This window comes from Heterocephalus glaber, unplaced genomic scaffold (genome assembly GCF_053883595.1).
Source record: "Heterocephalus glaber isolate CG9 unplaced genomic scaffold, H.glaber_assembly_v1.0 deba00000809, whole genome shotgun sequence".
In the NCBI taxonomy this organism is placed as follows: Eukaryota; Metazoa; Chordata; class Mammalia; order Rodentia; family Bathyergidae; genus Heterocephalus; species Heterocephalus glaber.
Window position 1 is genome coordinate 12,601,221 of NW_028258163.1, and position 23,738 is coordinate 12,624,958.

The window sequence follows — 23,738 nt, forward strand, 5'->3', positions numbered from 1 at the left end:
TTTAATCTTTCACTATTGCCTTTCACATCCTTTCTGCTCCAACCAAACTAAAACACAGTTCCCATTACATTCCTGAGCATTCTCCATGGCATTTATAGAGGTGTGCATAGTTGGTCAGTTAAAGAGCAACATCATAGTTGAGAAAACCTTAATTAACTAGAACAGAGCTATAACTAAGAGTAATGAAAAAAAGGATACAGACAAAGGTAGGTTTTAAGGAAACTTAAGAACAAGTAAATATTTTACCACAGATTGGTTTCTCTCTCTTTTTTTTTTGCCCAACTCCTAAATGTTAGGTTTCCAGGACTTTGTTTTTGTTCTTTTTCTCTTCTCTTTATACTAGGGTGGCTTATAGTTGCCAACTTTGGTCCCTTGTCAGTCACTGTCTGACATAGTGTGTAGAAAGATTCTGAGGCTTTCTTTGGTTTCATTAGGGGAATGTTCTGCTTGTTTGTGCTGTTTCCTGTTAATTCACATTTGGCAAGTGATGACATGGTGCTGGTCCAGAGTATCTTGTCTATAGATCATCTTGCTTGATGTCATAGAAACCCAAGGCTTTGGCTGTGTTCTGTGTGCTAACAGGAATATTTCACCCCAGGCCTTATTTCCAGGTTATGGATCCTTATATATAAGAGCCTCTGGGCTCCAAGTGAAAATCTCTTAATTCAGTATGCTCAAAATTATTCATCTCTTCTCCCTGGATTTTCTGTCAGTGAATGGTACCATCTCTCAGTCACAGAATTAAGAATTCTAGAAGTTGTTCTACACTTCTTCATTCTTCTATGTTGAAGCAATCACCAGGTACTAGAGTTTTGCTGTTTTGTCCCTACTTCTCTGTCTCTACTACTTTAATTCTCTTAGCTCTTAGCATTTCTTCAGACACATCTCCCTGACTCATTTTCCTCCAGTGTTCCACAGTGCTGGCAGAAAAATCAAATACAAATCTTCCTGTTTAAAATATTTTACTTAAGCTGGGCATGGTGGCACATGCCTGTTATCTCAGCCCTCAGGAGGCTGAGGGAGGAGGATTGCCATGAGTTTGAGGCCAACCTGAACTACATAGCGAGACCCTGTCTCAAAAAAATTAAAAAAACTTTTTCTTTTTTTTTTTTTTTTTGCTTGGACTCTGTAGCTTTAGGGACACAGTTTGAACTCCCATGCTTAGCTTAATATACAAAGTCCTTCATGATTTGCTCCCTTCCCATCTTTTCAGTTATCCTCTGTCACTTTGCCACAAATGCCTTTTCTTTCAACCATGATACTATTTTTTAAGTTTCAGAATAGCTATTTTCATGCCCCTGCATGTTATGTGCAGTTAACTCTGCCAGGTGATCCTTTAGCTTTCTTTTGATACAGCTAACATCCCAACATTTTATTTTGAAAATTTTCTAATATGTAGTAAAATTGAAGGAATTTTATAATAAGTATAAATGTATTTAATTACCTATATTTTACCAGTATTATAGTACTATATTTCACTATACATAGTTTATCACATACATGTCTATTTATCCTACTATTCATCCATTGACGTAGCTTACTTTTGGTCCTTTTTAAAGTAAATTACAGGGATCAGTATTCCTTTCTTTTAAATACTTTGGCATGTGATCATTAACTGAGTTCAGCAAATCCAAGTGTACATTTGCTACATTTTGACAAGTGCATATAACTGTGTCATCCAAATCCTTTTCAAGATAGAGATCATCGCCATCACCTTGGGAGATCCCCTTGTGCTCCTTCCAAGTCAGTCTTGTTCCTATTCCCTCGAGTATTCTTTTTTTTATTTCCATAGAAGATTAATTTTCCTGTTTTATCCTTTAAGATTCAGTTGAGTGTTACTTTCTTGAGATCTCCTGCTTTCCTGTTTTGATTTAGCTATTTCTTTGGGCCTACAGCTCAAACAGTGGTTTCACTGAATTTAGCATAAGGAAAAGCTGAGAGTACTCATCACACTGTACGTAAATGATTATTTTTTTCTTCTTCTCATGGTTCTGGGGATCTAGGGCCTTGCTCACATTAAGCAAGCATTCTGCCACTGAGCTACACCCAAACTCAAGTGATGGCTTTTTTGTTTAACTTTTGTTAGACTTTAGGTCATTCATAGTTGGATTGATATCGTACTGCTAAGCACAATGCTTGACACATACATAATATTCAGTGAACGTTTGTCGAAATAAGCTGTATTGACAGTGATGGTTAGAAGATTTGATTATAAGGGTATTAAGTTCTTAGCAAAGTAAAGATTACTGGATTACTGACTCTTGTGAATGCTTTTTTTTATTTATTTTTTGAGACAGGGTTTCATTGGGTAGTTCAAGGTGGCCTTGAACTCACTGTGTAGCCCAGGCTGGCACTGAATTTGTGGCAATCCCTCTGCCTTAGCCTCCCAAGTGCTGGGATTACAGGCATGTGTCACCATGCCTGGCTTGTGGATGCTTTTTAAAGATATGAAATATCTAAGACAAATGTGGATTCAGACATATGTGGTGTATTTGTAGGTGTTCTATGTAAGGTAACTAGGGAAGCATTTATTTTGTCAGTATTTTAAAACCAGTTTCTGCCCTTCTTTCTTGCCCATTTATCTTTTTTTCTCTCTCTCTCCATCTTACCTGGCAGTACATTTGGCTTGGTAGATTCAGATGGACCTTGCTATGCAGTGATGGTGTATAATATAGTACAGAGCTGGGGAGTTCTCATTGGGGACTCTGTTGCCATTCCTGAGCCCAATCTTCGGCTTCATCAAATTCAGCACAAGGGAAAGGTGAGTAACGGCTAGTTGCAATTCAATTGCAACTGATAGGCTCCAAGTTGCTCTCTCTCTTTTTTTTTTTTGGTACCAGGGATTGAACTCAGGACCTTGTGCTGTGAGGCAGGCACGGCAGCACTGAGCTACCTCCCTGGTCCAAGCTTATCTCTTTTTAAAAAATACTGCAGGCATAAAAGTAATGCATGCACCTATGAATGTGTATGGTACATGTGTGTATGGCATACATACATGTTTATGGTACTTACACAAATATATATACATATACATACATTCATACAGAGTGTGCTAAAAAATGTATACATCAGGAAAAGAAAAACATTTATAAATATTTTAATACTAAATTTATTGAGACAACATGAGTTTAATACAAGTTATCTTTGGCCTCAACAATTTCAAGAGGTGCTCAAAATGGAGGCCATTAGCTTCCAGACATTTATTAGTATGGCAGACTGCTGAAGTGTGTATACTTTTTTTGTTCTCTCTCTCTACTTTTTTGTTTGTTTTACTAAAAAGAAAAACTGCTGGGCCAGAGGTTTAGCTCAGTGGCACCAGCATCTGCTTGGCAAGTGCAAGGTCCTGAGTTTGATCTCTGGTTCCACAAGAAAAAAAAAAAAAAGCTGATAGAAAGGAAAACTACTGGTAAGCAGAAGAAATTAAAAAATGGATGGAAAGCCAGGTGTGGTGGCACTTACCTGTAATCACAGCACTCTGGAAGGCTGGGACTTAGTAAAACCTTGTCTCAAAATATAAAAATGGTTTGGGGATATAGCTCAGTGTGAAGGCCATGGGTTCAATTCCTACTACCACCATCACCACCAAAAAAAAAGGACTGAAGTATTACCACTCAGGTGTTACTAGTAAATGTTTGCTGTACATACTTCCAGTCTTTTTTCTTTTTAGGAATACATTGATTCATATTTATAATTTATTCATGTATAGTATAGTATATGCAGGTGTTTGAACATTCTTCATCTTTTTACACATTCAACTGCATTGATTTGAATTGACACATAGTAGTGGTGATGATAATGACAGTTAACATTTACTGAATACCTAACTGAGTTCTAGACATTGCTAAGAGTTCCGCTGCATACATTGCCTGATTTAATCTTCACGGAAACCTTATGGAGATTGAGTATTTAACCACTTTTTTTTTTTTTTTTTTTGGTACTGGGGATCAAACTCAGGACCTTGCACTTGCAAGGCAGGCAGCAGAACCACTGAGCTAAATCCCCAGCCCTTTAACCATGTTTTTACCACTTAGATCAGAGGCAGCCAGTATGGTACATTGACTAAATCTTGCTTTCCACCTCTTGTATGGTCTGAGAGCTAACAATACTTACTGTATTTTTACATGAAAAATGGAAAGAAATATATTTTATGATACTCAAATTTTAATGTTCATGAAGCTTTAATGGAGCACAGCCACACTTGGTTGTTTACTGTTCTGTCTGCTTTTGCACTGCAGTGTCAGAGGTGACTTGTTGCATGGTAGAGACCATCTGGCCTACAAGGCCTAATATTTTACCATCTAGCTCTTTAACAGAGTTTAGTTACTTCAGTTTATTCTAGATTATTTCTAATTTTTCCCTATTATGAAAGTACTGTAGTGAACATTTTTGATGCTACAAGGGATTAAACCTAGGTCCTCACACATACTAGGCAGGTGCTTTACCACTGAGCTTTGTCCCTAACCCTTGTAGTGAACATTTTTATATCTTGCCCATATCTCTATTTCCTTTATGAATTTTTAATGTAGAATCTTGGGTCCAAAGGACATATAGAAATACAAGGCTTTTAATACATACTGATGAATCAATCTCTGGAAGGTTAGCGAGTTATTACTAGCAGTGGATGCATTGTTTTCCTGTGATTCTCAACACTGAGAAGAAGCCTTTAAAAATTACTTGCAGAGGTTGCGAGTCGCGCGGAACGTGCCGGGTCGGCCGCTGCAGACAGGCAGGTCTGCGGACACCCCACTGAGGTTGCCAGTCACCTGGAATGCGCCGGGTCGGCCCGCTGCAGACAGGCAGGTCTGCAGACGCCCCACTGAGGTCCCGAGTTACGAGGAATGCTCCGGGTCGGCCCGCTGCAGACAGGCAGGTCTGCAGATGCCCTACTGAGGTCGCGAGTCGCGCGAATGAGCGAACGCGCCAGATCTTCCTGTGCCTCAGCAGCAATCCACTGGACACCACCGCCGCTCCTCTGTACAGCCACCTGGTTCCACACTACAAAGGCACAGAGGACACCAGATGACCAGATCACAGTACTGGGTCCCGCCACTCCCGGCCGAGAGGTAGGGGTTTCTGAGCCCCTGTCCCACTGCTCCTGCTCCAGAGGAAGGGGCTTCCTGGCCACCATCCCTCCCGCTGCTCCCAGCCCAGAGGAAGGGGCTTCTGAGCCACTATCCCTACCGCCGCTCCCGGCCCCTGTCCCACCTCTCCCAGCTCAGAGGAGGTGATCCTCACGGGTGCAAACAGTACCCCCCCGCCCCCCAATGGAAATGAGAAAACATGTAAATAAGTCTCAAAACCAGATGTCCAGATCACCTACAGCAACCCCAAAGGGAAATGAGATGGAACACTATGATACTCAACCAAATGGACCAACTGAATTGGCAACAAAAGGGGATCTGGAAAAAATGAAAACAGAAATAATTTCTCAGATAACAGGAGAGGTTGTGCTCCTAGTGCAAGACATGATTAATAAATCTAGAGAGGAGCTGAGGAACATGATGGAATCCCAACATAGGAAACAAATGGAATCCATAAAACAGATGCAATTAGATTTCTAGGAGATGAAAAACTCCACTGAAAGTCTACACAGCATAATGAGCCAATGTGAGGACAGAATTTCAGATATATAGAAAATAAGACTGCAATTAATGACCAGGAAAAGAAAAATTGCTTCAAAATTATAAGGGAACATGACAAATCAATCCAGCAGCTGCTAGACAATGCAAAGAAGAATAACATAAGACTGACTGGAGTCAATGAAGAAACAGGAGAGAGTGCAGATGACATAAAAAACTCTTCACAGAAGTAATGGGAGAAAACTTCCCAAGCAGAGGAAAAGAACTTGACATACAGGTAAGTGAGGCACATAGGACTCCAAATAGCCTTGATCAAAAAAATCTACACATAGGCATATAATTGTTAAGATTCCAGAAACTCAACAGAAGAACAAAGTTCTACAAGCAGTTAGAGAAAAGAAACAAATCACATACAAAGGAAAGCCCATCAGAATCACAGCAGACTTCTCAACACAAACCATCAAGGCAAGAAGAGCTTGGAGTGACATATTCCAAGCCCTAAAAGAAAACAGCCTCCAACCCAGATTGTTGTACAATGAAAAACTATCCTTCAAAATTGATGGATTGAAATAAGATATTTTCATGACAAAGAGCACCTTAGGAACTTCGTGAATACCAAACCAGCACTCCAAAGAATTTTACACAGTAGCCTAGGAACAGACATTGAGGATCACAACCCCAGGAAGCAAAGTAGAATGAACCCATCTAGCATGACAAGAAATTAAATGTAAAGTGGGAGAACCCAACACAAAGAAAAAGTCATGGCAATGACAAGTCAATACGTTTCAGTTATAACCATCAATGTTAAGGGTCTCAATTCAACAATCAAAAGAAATAGACTGGCAGAATGGGTCAAGAAGCAAAATCCAGCAATATGCTGCATACAAGAAACACAATTCAAAAGGAATCTCATAGACTGAAAGTTAAAGGGTGGAAAACAATACTCCATGTGACAGGAACCTGAAAAAAAGCAGGAGTAGCTATCCTCTTTGCAGATCAAGTAGATTTCAAACCAACACTGATTAAGAGAGATGAAGAAGGACACTACATCCTTATAAAGGGAACAATCCAAGAGGAAGAGATGACAATCATAAATCTCTATGCACCAAACACTAGTGCGGCCAACTATATAAAACTAATACTAACGGACATGAAAAGTCATATATGCACTAATACAATTGTAGTGGGGGACCTCAACACCCCACTGTCACAAATAGATTAACTAGACAAAAAATAAGTAAGGAAATGCTAGAACTCAATCAAACTCTTGAACAAATGAACTTAACAGATGTTTACAGAGTCTTCCACCCCACAAAATCAGAATACACATTCTTCTCAGCTGCACATGGGTCATTCTCCAAAATAGACCACATACTCACACATAGAACATGTTTAAGTAAGTGCAAAGGAATTGAAGTTGTCCCCTGTATATTATCAGACCATAGTGGGATAAAATTTATGATCCATAGCAAAAGAAACTGGAAAAATTTCATAAACACGTGAAAATTGAACAACACACTTCTGAATAACCAATGGGTCACAGAGGAAATTAAAGAAGAAATCAGACAGTTCCTTCAATTAAATGACAATGACAGTACAACATATCGGAATCTATGGGACACACTGAAAGCAGTCTTACGAGGGAAATTCATAGCAGTGAATACGCATATTAGGAAAACAGAACGAGCCCAATTAAACAACCTGGTACTGCACCTCAAGCTTCTAGAAAAAGAACAGGACAACCCCAGAGCTCATACAAGGGAGGAAATTATAAAGATCAGAGGAGAAATCAATGCAATGGAGACTAAGAGAATGATACAAAAAATCAAAGAAGCCAAGAGTTGGTTCTTTGAAAGAATCAACAAAATTGACAAACCCTTAGTCAGCCTTGTCAGAAAAAGGAAAGAAAAGGCCCAAATCCATGCAATTGAGAGTGAAAAGGGTGAAATTACAATAGACCCAGCAGAAATGCAGCAGATCATCAATACCTACTTCCAGAACCTATACGCCAATAAGACGGACAACACAGAAGAAATGGACAGATTCCTAGATACATGTGAATTTCCAAAGTTGAATGAAGAAGACCTAAAAGTTCTAAACAACCCAATATCAACCCATGAAATTGAAAATGTAATTAAAAACTTATCAACTAAGAAAAGCCCTGATGCCTTCACTGCTGAATTCTACAAGACATTTAGAGAGGAACTGCTGCCACTACTGTTTAAACTCTTCAATGAGATTGAAAGGGAAGCAATACTCCCAAATTCATTCCTGGAAGCAAGCATCACCTTGATCCCCAAAGCAGAGAAAGACCCAACCGAAAAGGAAAACCATAGGCCAATCTCACTAATGAACATAGGTGCAAATATCCTTAATAAGATACTGGCAAATAGAATGCAGAAGATCATCAAGAAGATAATACACCCTGATCAAGTGGGATTCATCCCAGGGATGCAGGGATGGTGAAATATATGCAAATCAATCAATGTAATACACTATATCGATAGAGCCAAGGACAAAAACCATATGATTATCTCCATAGACTCAGAAAAAGCATTTGACAAAATCCAACATGCATTTATGATAAAAACCCAACAAAAAATTGGAATAGGTGGTCTTTACCTCAAACTGATAAAAGGCATCTATGAAAAACCAACAGCCAGTATCATACTAAATGGTCAAAAACTGAAATCCTTCACACTCAAATCAGGAACAAGACAAGGATGTCCTCTATTACCACTCTTGTTCAATATAGTTCTGGAAACAGCCATGGCAATTAGTCAAGAGAAAGAAATAAAGGGAATAAAGATAGGAAATGAAGTCAAATTGTTGTTATTTGCAGATGACATGATACTGTATATAGAAGACCCCAAGAACTCCACCAAAAGTCTTTTAGACTTGATAACCAAATTCAGTCAAGTAGCTGGTTACAAGGTCAACACACAAAAATCAATAGCTTTCCTCTACACAAATGACAGACTCGCTGATAGAGAAGTAGGGCAAATAATTCCTTTCACAATAGCATCCAAAAAACTAAAATACCTAGGAATCAACGTAACGAAAGAAATCAAAGACCTCTTCTCTGAAAACTATAGCACTCTGAACAGAGAGCTTGAAGATGATATCAGAAAATGGAAAGACATCGCCTGCTCCTGGTTAGGAAGGAATAATATAGTGAAAATGGCCATACTTCCAAAATTGCTATATAGATTTAATGCAATTCCAATTGTGATCCCAGCAGCACACTTCATGGTCCTTGAGAAAACAATCCAAAAATTCATTTGGAACAAAAAGAGACCCTGAATAGCAAAAGCAATTCTAGGTAACAGAGACATGGCAGGGGGTATCACAATCCCCAACCTGCACCTATACTGCAAAGCTTCTGTGATAAAAACAGCATGGTACTGGCAAAGAAACAGACCTGAGGACCAGTGGAACAGACTAGAAGCTCCAGAAAGAACGCCAGACACACTCAGCCATCTCATCTTCGATAAAGGAGCCAAACACCCTCACTGGAGGAAAGATAGCCTCTTTAATAAATGGTGCTGGAAAAATTGGGTTTCAACTTGCCAAAGATTAAAACTCGACCTATATCTCTCACCATGCACTAAACTAAAATCGAAATGGTTTAAAGATCTAAATATTACAATAGAAACACTGAACCAGTCAGAACACAGGTTAGGTAGAACTCTTGAAGACATCGGTGAAGGAAAAGATTTTATGAGCAAAACCTCAGTTGCCTGTGAACTAGCAGAAACAATCAAGTGGGATCTCTTCTTATCAAAAAGCTTCTGCACAGCAAGAGAAACCACCAGCAGTGTGAAGAGACAACGCACAATGTGGGAAAAAATCTTCACCTGCTTTTTCCTCATACAGAGGTCTACTATCTCAAATCTATAAAGAATTTAAAAAGATCAGACCTCCCAAATTTAAAGACCCAATCCAAAAATGGGCATCTGAAATGAACAGACATTTCTCACACAAAGAAGTAGAAATAGCAAATAAATACGTGAAAAAATGTTCAACATCACTGGTCATTCGAGAGATGCAAATGAAAACAATGCTGAGATTCCAGCTCACTGCAGAAAGAATGGCTGGTATCATGAAATCCACCAATAACAAATGCTGTCGGGGCTGTGGGGAAAGAGGAACCCTGCTCCACTGCTGGTGGGAGTGTAGACTGGTGCAAGCACTGTGGAAATCAGTGTGGAGATACCTCAAAGAACTAGGACTGGAAGTCCCATTTAACCCCGCTATTCCCCTGCTGGGGATCTTCCCCAAAGAATTAAAAGAATCATACCACAATGATATATGTGTGCCCATGTTCATAGCAGCACAGTTTGTGATAGCTAAAACTTGGAAACAGCCCAAATGCCCATCAACTGGAGACTGGATAAAGAAAATGTGTTTTTAAAAATAAAATGGAGTACTACTCAGCCATAAAAAATGAGAAATTAGAGACATTTATAGCTAAGTGGATGCACATTGAGGTGATACTCTTAAGTGAAATAAATAGGACACACATGTATAAATACTGAATAGTTTGTCTGGTGTGAGAAACTGAAAGTGTAAATAAGGACTAAAATGTATAATAAGTAATGTGAAATAGGAAGAAAAGGGGCAAAGGGGAAGGAAGTGGGAGGGCTAGGGGAAAGGATAGAAGGGAATGGGATTAATATGAGAAAATGGAAAAATAGGAACAAAATCTTTGTAAATAGGGAGGAATGGAGGGATTGAAGGGAGGGCTGGGCAAGGGTGAAAAATAAGGAAGAGAGATTATGTAAAGGTGCAAATTTCCAATGATGAATGTCATTATATTGTATACCTAAAATGTACCAATGATTAGAATGAATAATTGATAATGCAAAATAGGAAGAAAAGATCCAAAGGGGTAGGGGTAGTGGGAGGGGCAGGGGAAAGGAAAGAAAGGAAAGGAAAAATGCTGAGAAATGGAAAAAATGGAAATAAAGTCTTTGTAAATAGGGAAGGGTGGAGGGGGTGAAGGGAGGGCTAGGAATGGGGAAAAAATAAGAACCAAGATGCATTATGTAAAGGTACAATTCCCAATGAGAAATGTAATTGTGTTGTATACCTACAATGTACCAATAAAAGTATTTAACAACAAAAAAAATTAATAAAAAAAAATAAAGTCAGACAAAGGCCAAAAAAAAATTACTTGCAGGTTTTACATGAAAAATATAGTCTCAATACTGGTGTTATTTGGTTTTTTGATTATTTGTGAGGCTGAATACTTTATTATCTGTTTATTTACTATTTCGTCTATAAATCATTTTTTGTCACTTGCCGTATTCCTGTTATATCTTTTTAAAAAATTGATTTATGAGAACTTTTTAACTTATTTTCCTTGGACTTTTAAAGAGCTGGATTCACACTACTAGTGGAAGAATATACATGTGTAATATACATACACATATTTAATATACGTTTAATGCATATGTATACATTTTTCATTTTTTGAGGCAGGGTGTTGTGATGTAGTCCATGCTAGCCTTGAATTTCCTGTGTAGTTCAGATTGGCTTTGTACTCATGATTCTCCTATCTCAGCCTCCTGAATGTCACATGCCATGGCTAAAAAGTAGTTCTTGGTTGAACATTTTCACCAAGTATTAAAATCTATTTAAAAAATACATTTGCACTAGGAAGTAAGCTAATATGTCACTGATATCTTTTCTGTTATAGATTTTATTTCTTCTTGATATAAAAGGGAAGTAACTTTATTTTTTTAAATTTTTATTATTATTATTTTTTTGGTGGTTTTTTTTTTTTTGTATTGGGGATCAAACTCAGGACCTTGCGCTTGCGAGGCAGGGGCTGGAACCACTGAGCTAAATCACCGGCTCTAGCTTTTTTTTTTAAAGGGAAGTCACTTCAACTTGTAGTTGGCAGATTAATTTAGGGCCTCAGAAATTCCTGGACTAACAGTTTTTCAGAATTCCTCTGGCTGTTGTTGTTTGCTGTGTTGTCTGGCTAATTGTCTAGAAACATTGTGGGGAAGGGCAGATACTGTGAGAGCTGGTGGCATTCTTTTGTCAGGCAGTGTAAGGAGTTTCCCTTTGTTAAATCAGAGAACTGTCTTGTTCATGTAGTTACACTGCTAGTACTCTACTTGCCTTGTGTTTTCTTTCTAAATGTAGAAAACAGCTCAAGTTTTATCTAATGTGAGAGAGAGGTAAGGAGTGTATACCGGACAGGGTGGGGAGAATGTGGCAGGTGGTTTATCCCATGCTGGAGTTTTTTCCATCTTAGGATTGGTGATGAACTTCTTTCTCTTTTCTTTCAGGACTATTCCTTTTCCAGTGTTCGTGTCGAGACGCCCCTCCTGCTAGTGGTGAATGGAAAGCCTCAGGGCTCTAGCAGTCAGGCTGCTGCCACAGTGGCATCACGACCACAGTGTGAATGATCTTTCCTGACTTGCATGCTACAGAGAGAGTGGTGGCGGGGAGATTAGCTCAAGGCACTTGGCCACTGGATCAACCACATCCAGTGACTCCACTGGGATTGGTGGAGGGTGTATTTTAAGTGGAGACTTTCCCATCATCCCTTGACCTGGAAGATCCTTTGTGTCTCTTAATTCTTCCCTGTCATGGTCCAGATCCCTCCAGGGCCACACACTCCCCTGGTGTATCTCTGTTGCCTCTTTGACTGCTGTCTGTTTTAAGCAGAGTCTAGCATTGGTGGAAATGTTGGGATCTTGCCATGGGAAAAAATCCCCAGGATTCCTGCTCTTGCCTCTTTCCTGAGTCTAATATGTATATATCAGTTCAGTATTTATTGCTAAGGAAAGGGGCTTTACTTTTTAATGGCTTGATTTTGGAGCTATTTTTATTTTAAAAATTTAAGTTCTTGCCCTTCTTTGGGGTTGGAACGGAATTAAATTTTTTTGGAAAAAAAAATACCCTATAGTTTGGTCTGCTTTATTTTCTCCAGGCTTGGATTCTTGCTTTTAGGATCTCTTCAGTCTATTGGAGTAATCTCTCCCCTTTGGTCTTTATATAGTTTTTTTCTGGAAGTAGACAGCTCAGAACAGGAATGATAGCTTCAGAAATTTGCTGAAGACCAGTTTCTTTCCATTTTCTTGTTTGTCATTCCTAGTGGTGATCCACCCCATAGTCCAAGATGACACATCAATGCTATCCTAATTGTGTTCCTATGCCCAAAAGACCAGAGATAGCTAGATGTTCAGCTTCTTTAGGTTCTAATGATGCATTTTATAACAGTTTCTCAATATTCTTGTGGAAAATGAAGAAATGTAAACAAGGCTTAATAACCAATTGAATGGCTATACCAATGTTAATGCATATATAGATATATTTGGAAAACTTCTAAGTACTTGCTCTTTTAGGAATATAGCATAGGTCTTTGTCCTTGGTCTGGTCCTGTTCAGCTCTTGTTCAGTGACTTGATTACCACTGGTGAAAATTTATAATGACTGCAGAAGACAGAGAGCTGAGAAAATGGATAACAGAATAAACATTTTTCTGTCTAAAGAAATTATAAAGGCTGAATCTAACAAGATAAAAATTTGGAAGTCCATTCTTTCAGGCCAAAAAGGCTAACTTTCTGAAGTATATCTTTAAGATCATATGCCACAGGTAAGTTAAAGCCAGTATGAGTAACCAATTTGATATAATTGCAAAAACACACTTTTGGGGACTGCTCTGAGGAATCTGATAACCAGAGAGTATTTAATATTGTGTCCATCATACCACACAGGGAGCCTTGTATCCAGTTTCCACTCTTGATTTTGAGGAATATCATCATAGAAGAGTGATCAGGAGTTTGTGGGCATATAAAATCTTGAGCGATGGCCCAAAGCAACTGGAGAATAATGGTAATGAGTGTTAGAGACAGTAGAGAGATGGGACCCAATAACTGTTTCCCTTTTACTGAAGTCCTGAGATGCTTTGACATGTTCTTTGTAGGGAAAGAAAGAACAGTACATGGTAACTAGACAGAAGCAATATGTACAAATAAGTGAGTATACAAAGTAAATATGTACAGTTTAAAGAATAATTAGAATACCCGTGAAATGTCCATCTGTCTTAAAAACTGGAACATCACTGATAGCTTGGAAGCCTTTTGTGTACCTCTCCACAATCTAATTAATCACTGCTATGAATGGATGACTCCCTATCCTCTTCCATGCTTAATGTTGTCTTTTGGGTATTTTAACACAACATTTTAGTTGTTTTAATTGAATGGACCATTCATGATAACAAGTCTGCCATACTGTTGCACATGGATATTTCAATTCAGTAAAGAAATTATTGCTGAAGCTCCCAAAACTGAACTGTCTGTGTTAGGAGAGGTGAATTCTTTTTCAAGACTGCTAGAAATGTAACTGAGGACACTGTATCTGGAAATAGCTACTTTAATTTTACATTTAGTTCTAATATTTTATCACTCAGTGGAGCCTATATCATTCACAATTCTGCTACAACTGGTCACTCAGAGGAGTGGCGGGTTTGGTGGGTTGAGTATTAATCTAGGTAGACTGAAAGCATTTCTAGTTCAAAATATGAATAAAAAATAGGTTCCCAAAGAGGTCACCACTTCTTTATTCTTTATAAAGCTCTAGATCTTACTCTCTTTTACATTTGAAATTTATTTGCTAGTATAGAATAAATTGAGTAATAAGAGCTTTCATAAAGGTGCTGCCAAATTTGGCTAGGAAGCAGATGATTTCTGTGGCCTCCATGTGGTATAATGAGAAAAGAGCTTGTGAATAACTTCATTGTTGATTAGCATTTTCACTGCTAACTATGTCAGTTCTTCCAGGAAATCCTATACATAATCCTGGCTCTATATACATGGGAGTTTCTTTTGTCTGGAAAATATTTAGGGAAGCTGATATTAAATTCACCAAAAGAACCATTCCTTTCTGTCAAATTTTAACATGTCAGATTGTAATTCAACAATTTATGGCTGGGCACGGTGACACAGACCTGTGATCCCAGCACTCACTTGGCTGAGGCGGGAGGATCACCTACAAGTTCAAGGCCAGCCTAAACTACCGTGTCACAAAAAACCAAAAAAACACCCTTCAAAACAACAAACAACCCTCCACAAAAACCATGAAATTCTTATCAATTTAAATTATGGAGTTAAAAAAATTTAAATTTTTAATCTTTATTAGTAGATGTTTGCAGTACATAATTGTTATATTCATCATGGGGAGCAGGTACATGTACATATCTTAATTCTTTTTACTTTCCCTACATTACCATCCCTTCTCCCTCCCAATCTTCTTTTTCCCACTTTTAAATAGTCACAAAAGTAATGATGTTTCTGTCTTTGGCATTTTAGATTTGGAGAAATACAACAATGTTACTTTGTAGCAGTTGCTCTGTATTAATTTTTCTGAATTTCTTTTTTTATATATGATGGCCATCTTTCCATGACAGTTAATACAGGTCTACCACATAATTTTAAAATGACTACATAAGTCTCCAATTAACGGACATATCATCTTTAGTTTAATCATTCTTTCTTTGTTGGTTTTTAAAAATTATGAATAATGCAATGAACATATGTAATTTTTTTTTTTTGATGGTACTGGGGGTCGAACTCAGGACTTTGTGCATCGCAGGCAGCTCAGTGGCACTGATCTATATCCTGGTCCCCACTTGTAATTTTTTGTATACATTGGAAGCATTTCTTTTGGGTTAATTTCATGAAGTGAAATTAATTTGATAGACGTTGCTAATTTGCATTTCATAAAGGATACATTGATTTATACTTCTCGAGTGTTTCAATGAATGCCTGTTTCTTCATGAGCTGTGTATGGTTTTTATGTTTGATAGACAATATGATTATTGTTTTAAATTTACATTTTTCTATTTGTGACTGAGTACTTAATAAAATACTTACCTACTTATAAATTTGATGTGAAGTCTAAAAGAGGGCATCTAAGACTGAGAAAACTTAAAAAAATTTGGGGTGATAATATTTGAGAAATGATATAGTATTTTGTACATTCTATATAGTATAATTATATTGAATTATAATTTCTTCATTATATGATTTGAATTCTTAAGGACAGACATGAATTCATGTTTACCTTTGAGTTATAGATATTGTGACATACTTCTGTCAGCCTGATGCAATAACAATCTGTTGGCTAGATAGGTTGTGGATTTGGAAAACAGTATATAAACTAGTATAGAGGATGTTGACACCTTGTATGCAGAATAGTAATGATTTTGGGATTTTGACACCTTGATCCAGAGTCGTAATGACTTTGAAAGTATTCTTTTGCCTTGAAGAGCCTATGGAATGGGTCTCCTGCTCTGGTAGTTGCTCTTCTTGTTAGGTCAATGGACTGAAATAGTGGACTACTATGAGAACAACAAATACTTTTTAAAAGGTCATTCATTACTTCCATGTAAATTTATTGAGTACTCGTTGCATACTAATCTAGGAACTATAGCTTCAAAGGTGAGAAACTCTTTCAGAAAGCTCACATCCTACAGGAAATAGACAATTAAAATGCAATGTCATAAAGTACTCTGAGAGTGTAAGGACAGAGCCATTGAAGTCTACCTTGGGTAACCCATAACAGACATGCTCAAGAAAATATTTGAACTGAATCTTGAAGGGTAATTAGCACTGCAGAAAGAATCACTTGTGCAAAGGCAATGAGATAAGAAAGAGCATAGGAATTTCCAGATACTAAGAATATAATAGGAGATCTTTGCATTAGAATTGGAAGACAAGGCAGAAATGAAGTAATAGAGATAAACAAATCAAAAGTTGGGGGCTGTGAACCATGTGAAGGAGTGTCTTCCTGGAATTGTAGAGTTGTTGAGGATTTTAAAACAAATTACATGACCAGACTTGTGTTTGAGAAGGACGAAGCTGTTGGCAGCATAGCCTCCTTCTGAAACAGTAGAAGATCAGAAGATCAGGTTAGCATTAGGAAAAGAGTATAAACTCTAGACATAGTGTGCTTGGGTTCAAATTCCAGTTGTAATTCCAAAGTAATGAAGTGCCTTCTCTCCGCTTGTCCTGCGCTTTGTGTTGGGCATGGGCTCTTTGTTTAATCCTCATAAGAGTCCTGTGAGATCAGTAGTAATATCTCTATGTTACAGCTGTATATAGTAAACTCAGCTAAGTGAGAAAAATTCTCCTCTTGACCAAACTCTAACCAAGCTTCTCTGAGCTCTTTCTGCAACCTTGGCCTATAAAGATCTGAACAAAACACTGAAATCCTTTCTAACACTCAGAGCTACCTCCTTAGGACATCCCTAGTCTCTCTTTTAAAGTGCCTGACTGAGAAAATGGAAGGCCGTCAAAGGAATTTCCTGTTTGTTTGAGCCAACACTTGAAGATAAGGTCTGTCTCCCAGTCTCCATGGAGAGTAGGAGCCTGATTTTGCTAAGTTCCAGTTTATAAACCCACATGGCTTTCATGTGGACCAACCCGCCTGCTTTTTGGACCTTTTCACTTGCCTGACTCAGTGCCTAGAACACCCAGTCATCTCTGTACAAAGAGAAGTTCAAGTCAATTCGGGATTCTTTTCTCCCAGTGCTACAATACATTATTTATTAAAATTTGTCCTTTTTTCCTTTCCCTACCATCCTTTCCCCTACAAGGGAAAGGAAAAAAAAATGAGGAAAGCGGGAAAAAATAGAAACAAAGCTTTTGTAAATGAGGGGAAGAGGAGCTGAAGGGAAGGAAGGGAAATTGTTAAAAAATAAGAATTAGGGTATCTCATGAGTAGGTACAAATTCCCAATGATGAATGTGATCATAATGTATACCTGAAATGTACCAATAAACAATTATTTAAAAATTTGTCCTTCAGTGTCCTGTTTTATCTTTGACATAAGCACCTACAGGGGCTAGAGATGTAGCTTAGGTGGGATAGGGCTTGCCTACTATGTGTGAGACCCTGGGTCTCAAAAAACAATACCAAAAAACAACAAAAAACCAGGTGAGGCAGAACAATAGTTATGATTTTCTGATTCTGCTAATTACTGGCTTAATATCATTATGATTGTTGTTAAACAGTGAATGTGTAAACATATTGGAGAAAGGAAGATTTCAGCTATAGGAAAGTTAAAAAGACTGTCACAAGAGTCAGGAAAGAAATACAGTGATTAAGCTAAGAAGGCCTTTGTCCTCTAATCTTGATCCTTTATGGTGAAATGTTAATTTTACTATTAAGACATCTGGACAAAGATGCTATTTTTACTTTTCCAATGAAAATTGTGTTAGAATCATTCTGCCTCTAAACCAGAATCATGTTTTCACTTTTTTTCATAGGTTGGCTTTTCAGCACACTCTCAGCTCCTGGCAGATCTGCATAAAGCAGGCTTGTATGGATTCATTTAAAAGTGTACAAGGCAAAGGTGATGTAGAGTCACAAACTGACATCTAGGGATCCTGAGATCTTTCCTAGGTAAATATGGGAGAATTTTCATAGAAGGTTGTGCACTAATGTGTATATGGGTTGATGGAGTGGGGCATAAGTGGAAAGATACAGGAGAAAGAAAATTGCACCGGTTTCTTCCCTTACATGGGCGATGGCATTGCACAGTGGGGAAGAGAACTGGAATGTGGTTATCTCTTCCCTAATTTTAGCTTTCTTTTTCATTTCATTTCAAGAAGTTTAAAAAAAGTATACAGAGAGAAAACTTTATTTCCACCCCTGGTCCTTATTTCCCTTTCTGGAGTAACTATTCCATTTTGTTTTCTTCCAGAGATATTCTGTGTATATGATTATATTGGATATTGCTTAAAATATACAAATAATGCTGCTGTTATGATCATAGGCAAATATTGAACATCAACACGGACATCTTTAAATTCCTAGATGGGAACACCAATATATACCTGGAAAAACTGATTTTGTGGAGATCAAAGTAGCGTTTGTGAACATGCTTTGAAAGTAGGTGTTTTACAAGTATGGGATAGAGAGGAGGGTAGTTATATAAGTTTATTCAGCATGAAGGACAATGAGTTTCATATGATCTGGCATGACCAGAGCGATTCTGAATTGGTAGCAGTGCTGTTGTGTTGGCAGCCCTCTAGCTAACTAAAGGGTATGCATCTTCTGTCTCATTGCAGTCAAAGTGTGTTGGGGTTTTTCTATATGGCTAATCAAGAGATACCACTTGCACTTTAATTGTCAAGCATGTATGCACTTGGGATAGGAAGTGGAATCTTGGCAGAGTGTGGGATGTCTCTGCCTCCCTTTTTTTACCCATTCCCTTTGCTCTCTCCTGTTCAGGGAAATGATACTAGAACTTGGCTGATGCAAGAGTTTAAGTCACTGTCCTTTGGTGCTGTGGGATCCACTCACTTTTAATTGTCAGTTGCTGGAATCATTTTCACTCCTTCAACCCTGACTTCTTTCACTAATTGGCTCTCAGGGGCCTCCAACTCCTACATCAACTAAGACTGAGCTGTTGCTGAGAGCCCCAGACTGGTGTCTGGGGATCCCAGGTTCTGTTACCACTCTTCTTCAAGTTTCTTGTCTAATCTGTTAAAACAACTTTGTGTTTGGATTAGGCCTAGGAGAATAAGGTTCCTTTGGGCGTTGTTTTCACAGAGACAGCTTAAATTATGTCAAGATTTCTAGACTTTGCCAACTACTGTATTCTGCCTAAAACTTTTTGTTCCTGCTAGAGAGGGGAGAAGAAGCTATCTGGCTGAGGTGTCAGTAGAAGGACTGGTGGATGATGAGAGAAATGAGTAGATAAAAAAGCTTGACATTTTGGCCCACATACTGCTTTTCTATAGCAACAGGTCTCTTGGAAAACTTGTCTGCTACTCTTTGTCATTGCCCAAAGCAAAATAAACACTAATTGTGCAGCACTGGCCCATAATTGAGTCACATTTTAAAAATTTATTTTAAAAAGACTTTTAATGGTGTTTTAGGTTTACATCAAAATTGAATGAAAAGTGCAGAGAGTTCCCATGTACATCCTCTGCTTTGTATCTAGCTTTCCCTATTATCAATATCCCATACGACCGTGGTTCATTTCTTGTACTTTATGGACCTACATAGATGTATCATTATTACCCAAAGTCCTTAACTCATTCTTAATGTAGGGCTCATTCTTAATGTTGTACATTATATGGGTTTTGACAGATGTATACTGACAGGTGTCTACTATTACAGCTTATTATCATCCTTCTTTCCTCCCTAGCCCCCAGAAAACACTGATTTTTTTTATTACTATTTTCATTGTTTTGACTTTCCCAGGATATCATAAAGTTGCAGTCAAAAAGTATGTACCTTTTCAGGTTGACTTCTTGGTTTTTATTTATTTATTTGTTTGGTAACGGGGATCAAACTCTGGACCTTGTGCTTGTGAGGCAGATGGCAGAACCACTGAGCTAAATCCCTGGCCCCTTAGTTTTTATTTTTAAGAAACATCTAAGAATAATTTCTAGTAGGATTTTAAAGGTACAGTAGAGAGTAAACACATTTCTTTATAGCATATCGAAACACACAGTGTAACTTCTTTTTTTGGACAAGTGTGTATTACTGAGAAAATTGTCCAGGTGCATAGCACATCCTTGGAGAAACATTTTAGTAGGTTTGACCTTGAGTATCTTTTTAACCTCTGGCCATATTACAGTTAAGGTCCAGGATGGAAAACACTTATTTGAGTGTTGAATTATGGCCTATTTACTGGATAAGAGGATAGGTGCTTATATATCAATTGGCTTACATGCCTTGGTCTTGGGACAAGACAAAGAAAGATGCAGAAATCTGAGTATAAAGTTTCATCAGTGTTCATTTAGAACTGCATTCTAGATAAAGCAATACATGCATATTTTTATTTCTTATATAATGTATGATTAGTAAATGATAAATCTTTCTCAAGAGACCATGGTGTCTTCTAGGTAGGAAATACATCTTTTTAAAATATGTCTCAAACCCTGGGGTGGTGCTTATTTATAGTAGAGTAAATGCTGGATGAATGAACCTTATTCTATTATTGATTATAATTCTCTGAACATATATTTCCATCCTTGCTTACTTTACAATTAGGGTCTCACTTTTTAAAAATGTATTTTACAGGTTTATATTGATAGAAAGGTAAAGAAAATTGCTTCATGGTCCTGTTTATCTTTATCAGGGCGAGATGGCTACAGAGGAGATCACATCAGAATCCCATCAGATAACCATAGAAGTAGATTCAGGATGCTGGGATTTTAGGGCACGTTTGCACAGCATGGCAAATGTGTGATTGATCAGTTGGATATGGAAAAGACTGCTTTCTGTAAGATATGGAATCCCATCCTGTCAGGTGTTTAAGTCTACCATTTTTTGCTCTCTTTGTATTTATTTTCTGGTGTAGGCTATTTCCTCTTTGCTCTGACAGATAGTTGAATAAGTGGTAGGGAAGACTGTACTCTGTTGTTGTTATTGTTTACTTGCCTATTGCTGTAGCACAATTTATATTTTGGCAAGCAAAAAAGAAATCTTCACTTCTCTACTAGTTCTCCCTAGACTTAATTCTTAGCTAAATCCATAAATGTTGATGGTGCACCCACTCTACTATTGAATGTACTACAGTACTAGCATGAGAGTTTTAAGATGAATAGTGTTTTACTGCTAGTGAGTGGTACACTTAAGACCCTTAAATCTGGGTCTCTTGATACCAAGTTCAGTGCATTTGACACTATATCAGGCTATTTTGTGGGGTTATGCCAAATAAGTGAAAGGAATTGTATTTTCTTAAACCTATGATAAGATAGTACAGAAGGATAAAAATTCTGAGTTAAGACTCAGAGTAAAGTGTCTAATTCCCTGTAGTGTTTAGATTTAATTAATTAAATATGCTTTTCAAATAGCTTATATTTATATTTGCCTGTGTAATAAAAAGTGTACAATTGAAGATAAAATTGCTTATCCAGCTTTTTAGTGAACAACTTGTGTTGGACATCTAGTTGTTCATAGCCTAAGAACATAACCAATGTGATAGTTTATCTTAATATTAATTATCTTCCAAGACTTTAGGAAGGAATAAAGGTAAACTTCAAAATGATGGCAAATTTATTTTGAAAGTGCAGGAAAGCCTTGTTACACTGAGAAGTTCATTGAGTTGGTGGTTGTGAAAATACTATTAGGAAAGAGATGTTTGCCTACCAGGAACAGTATGTTCACAAAACTGAAGACAGAAAAATTCAAGGATACTATTAACAAATTAGAAAAAATCAAAGATACTACTAACAAATTATTATCGTACAGAGTCAACTTCGTAAGAGTTTATAACATTTTATTTTTTCAGTTTTTAAAATAAAGCTTTAAAGTTATAAATGTATTCATCTTTAAGAATAATCCATGGAGAGCTGTGGATTTAGCTCAGTGGTTCTGCTGCCTGCCTTTCAAGCACAAGGACCCAAGTTCGATCCCCAGTACAAAAAAAAAAAAGAATAATCCATGGACAAGTAACTAAGAATAATTTAGTTTCTCCAGGATGTTAAAGAGAATTATTTACTGAACAGACCGGTTGTGCCTTAAGGCAGTACTTATAAAGATACACTAAGAAAATGAAGTTTGTCTGACATAGTAGAATAAACTAGAAGGGATTTGGAGGCATCTCTATATATGTTGGCAAAAACCCCTCACTTTTCATATTACTATAAGAAAAATTTATATAATTATTTGATTAAACTTTATAACAAATTAAACTAAATTTTATTAAAATAAATCAGAATTTAAAAATTTAATTAAATCTAATTAAATTTATTCAATTAGATATTTTTTCTCTATATGTTTAAGATATAATTTCTGTTTTGTTAGTTTTTAAAGTTTGGTATGGTTCATGCAATTCCTGATCAGGATTTTGAATGATCTCTTCAACTTCTAGGTTATCACTATTGATGAGAAAAATTTTTTTTGCATATGTATTTGGTAGCAGGTGGTAGAAGGGATATATTGTTTATTTTCTATATTTCTGTATTAACAGATATCTTTCTGTTAATCAGAATTTGACGAGGTCAGTTTCTTTGGATTGTACTTAAGAGTAAGATCATTCCTTGAATCTCAGCTTTTACTAATTGACAAATATGTTAAAATGTCTTTTGAGGAAACTTTTAACATTACATTAATATTTAATCAAATGTTCTCATATCAAGTATTTTTAAATGGTTAAGATTTTTCTTAAACATACGCTGATGTTGCTCTACCAGTATTGGTAATCTTCAGTGTTCAAATAATAAAATTTACTAAGCATTACTACTGGGCCACTTTCAAGCTCAGTTTTTATTTATTTTTTATTTTTTTGGTACCAGGCATCAAACTCAGGCCCTTGTGCTTGTAAGGCAGGCAGCAGCACCACTGAGCTAAACCCCAGCTCCAGTTTTTATTTTGTTTTGAATCTATACATATTTTTATTACATTAATATAATTAACATGGGCCTTTGAATGAGATTACTCTGGTAATAAGTATCAATTAAGCTTTTACTAAAAATAACTATATTTTGGAATAATTTTAGAGTCACAGATAACTTTCAAAGTTAATACAGAGAATTCTCATATATTCCTTATCCCGTCTCCCTGTTTCCTTTTTTTGGCAGTGCTGGAGATGGAACCCAGGGCCTAGTGTATGCTAAGCAAGTGCATTACTATCTAGATACATCCCCATCCCATTTACTTTATTTTGACACAGGTCTTGCTAAGATGTCCAGGCTGACCTCAAATTTATGATCCTCCTGTCTTGGCCTCCTGAATAGCTGGGATTATCCACATGTACCACCATACTCAGTTTACCCTCCCCCATTGTTAATAGCTGACATTTTCATGCTGTATTAATTTAAAAGCCAGTAACTAGTAAATTTCTAGTAACTAAATTGCAAACTTTATTTGGGCATCACCAGTTTTCTGTTAAAATCTTTGCTTTAGATTCTGATCCAGTGTATCACATTCCATTTACTTATCATGTCTTTCCAGTCCCCTCTAAGTCTGTGACAGTTTCTAGGTCTTCCCTTGCTTGCCATGGCCTTACAGTCTGGAGGAGTATTGGTCAAGTGTCTTCTATCTAGACTGGTTCCTGGTCTGGGTATGATGTTTTTGTCATGTTAAGCTGTAATGATGGGTTTTGGGGAGTGCCAGTGTAGATAAAGCATCCTATCATAGAAGGCCTACATGACATCACAGGACAGTACTGTGATGCT

General features: G+C 37.2%; 1 protein-coding gene across 12 annotated transcripts in view; it reads left to right on the forward strand.

Moving 5' to 3' along the window:
- The window catches only part of Ttc5 (tetratricopeptide repeat domain 5), a 102,313-nt gene that overhangs the window by 24,517 nt on the left and 54,058 nt on the right, over positions 1-23,738 (forward strand). For 4 of the 12 annotated variants that reach the window (XR_015449722.1, XM_087207280.1, XM_087207281.1 and 1 more), the window contains one exon: positions 2,617-2,761. Coding sequence is in view for 8 of the 12 variants with exons in the window: in XM_087207280.1 (XP_087063406.1) it covers positions 2,617-2,761 (145 nt within the window). In the remaining 4 variants the exon portion in view is untranslated. Of the gene's footprint in view, positions 1-2,616; positions 2,762-4,680; positions 9,294-11,735; positions 11,771-11,881; positions 17,281-17,867; positions 22,000-23,738 lie in introns of those variants that run through there. The other 8 variants (XM_087207279.1, XM_087207284.1, XM_087207282.1 and 5 more) reach the window with 7 other exon arrangements.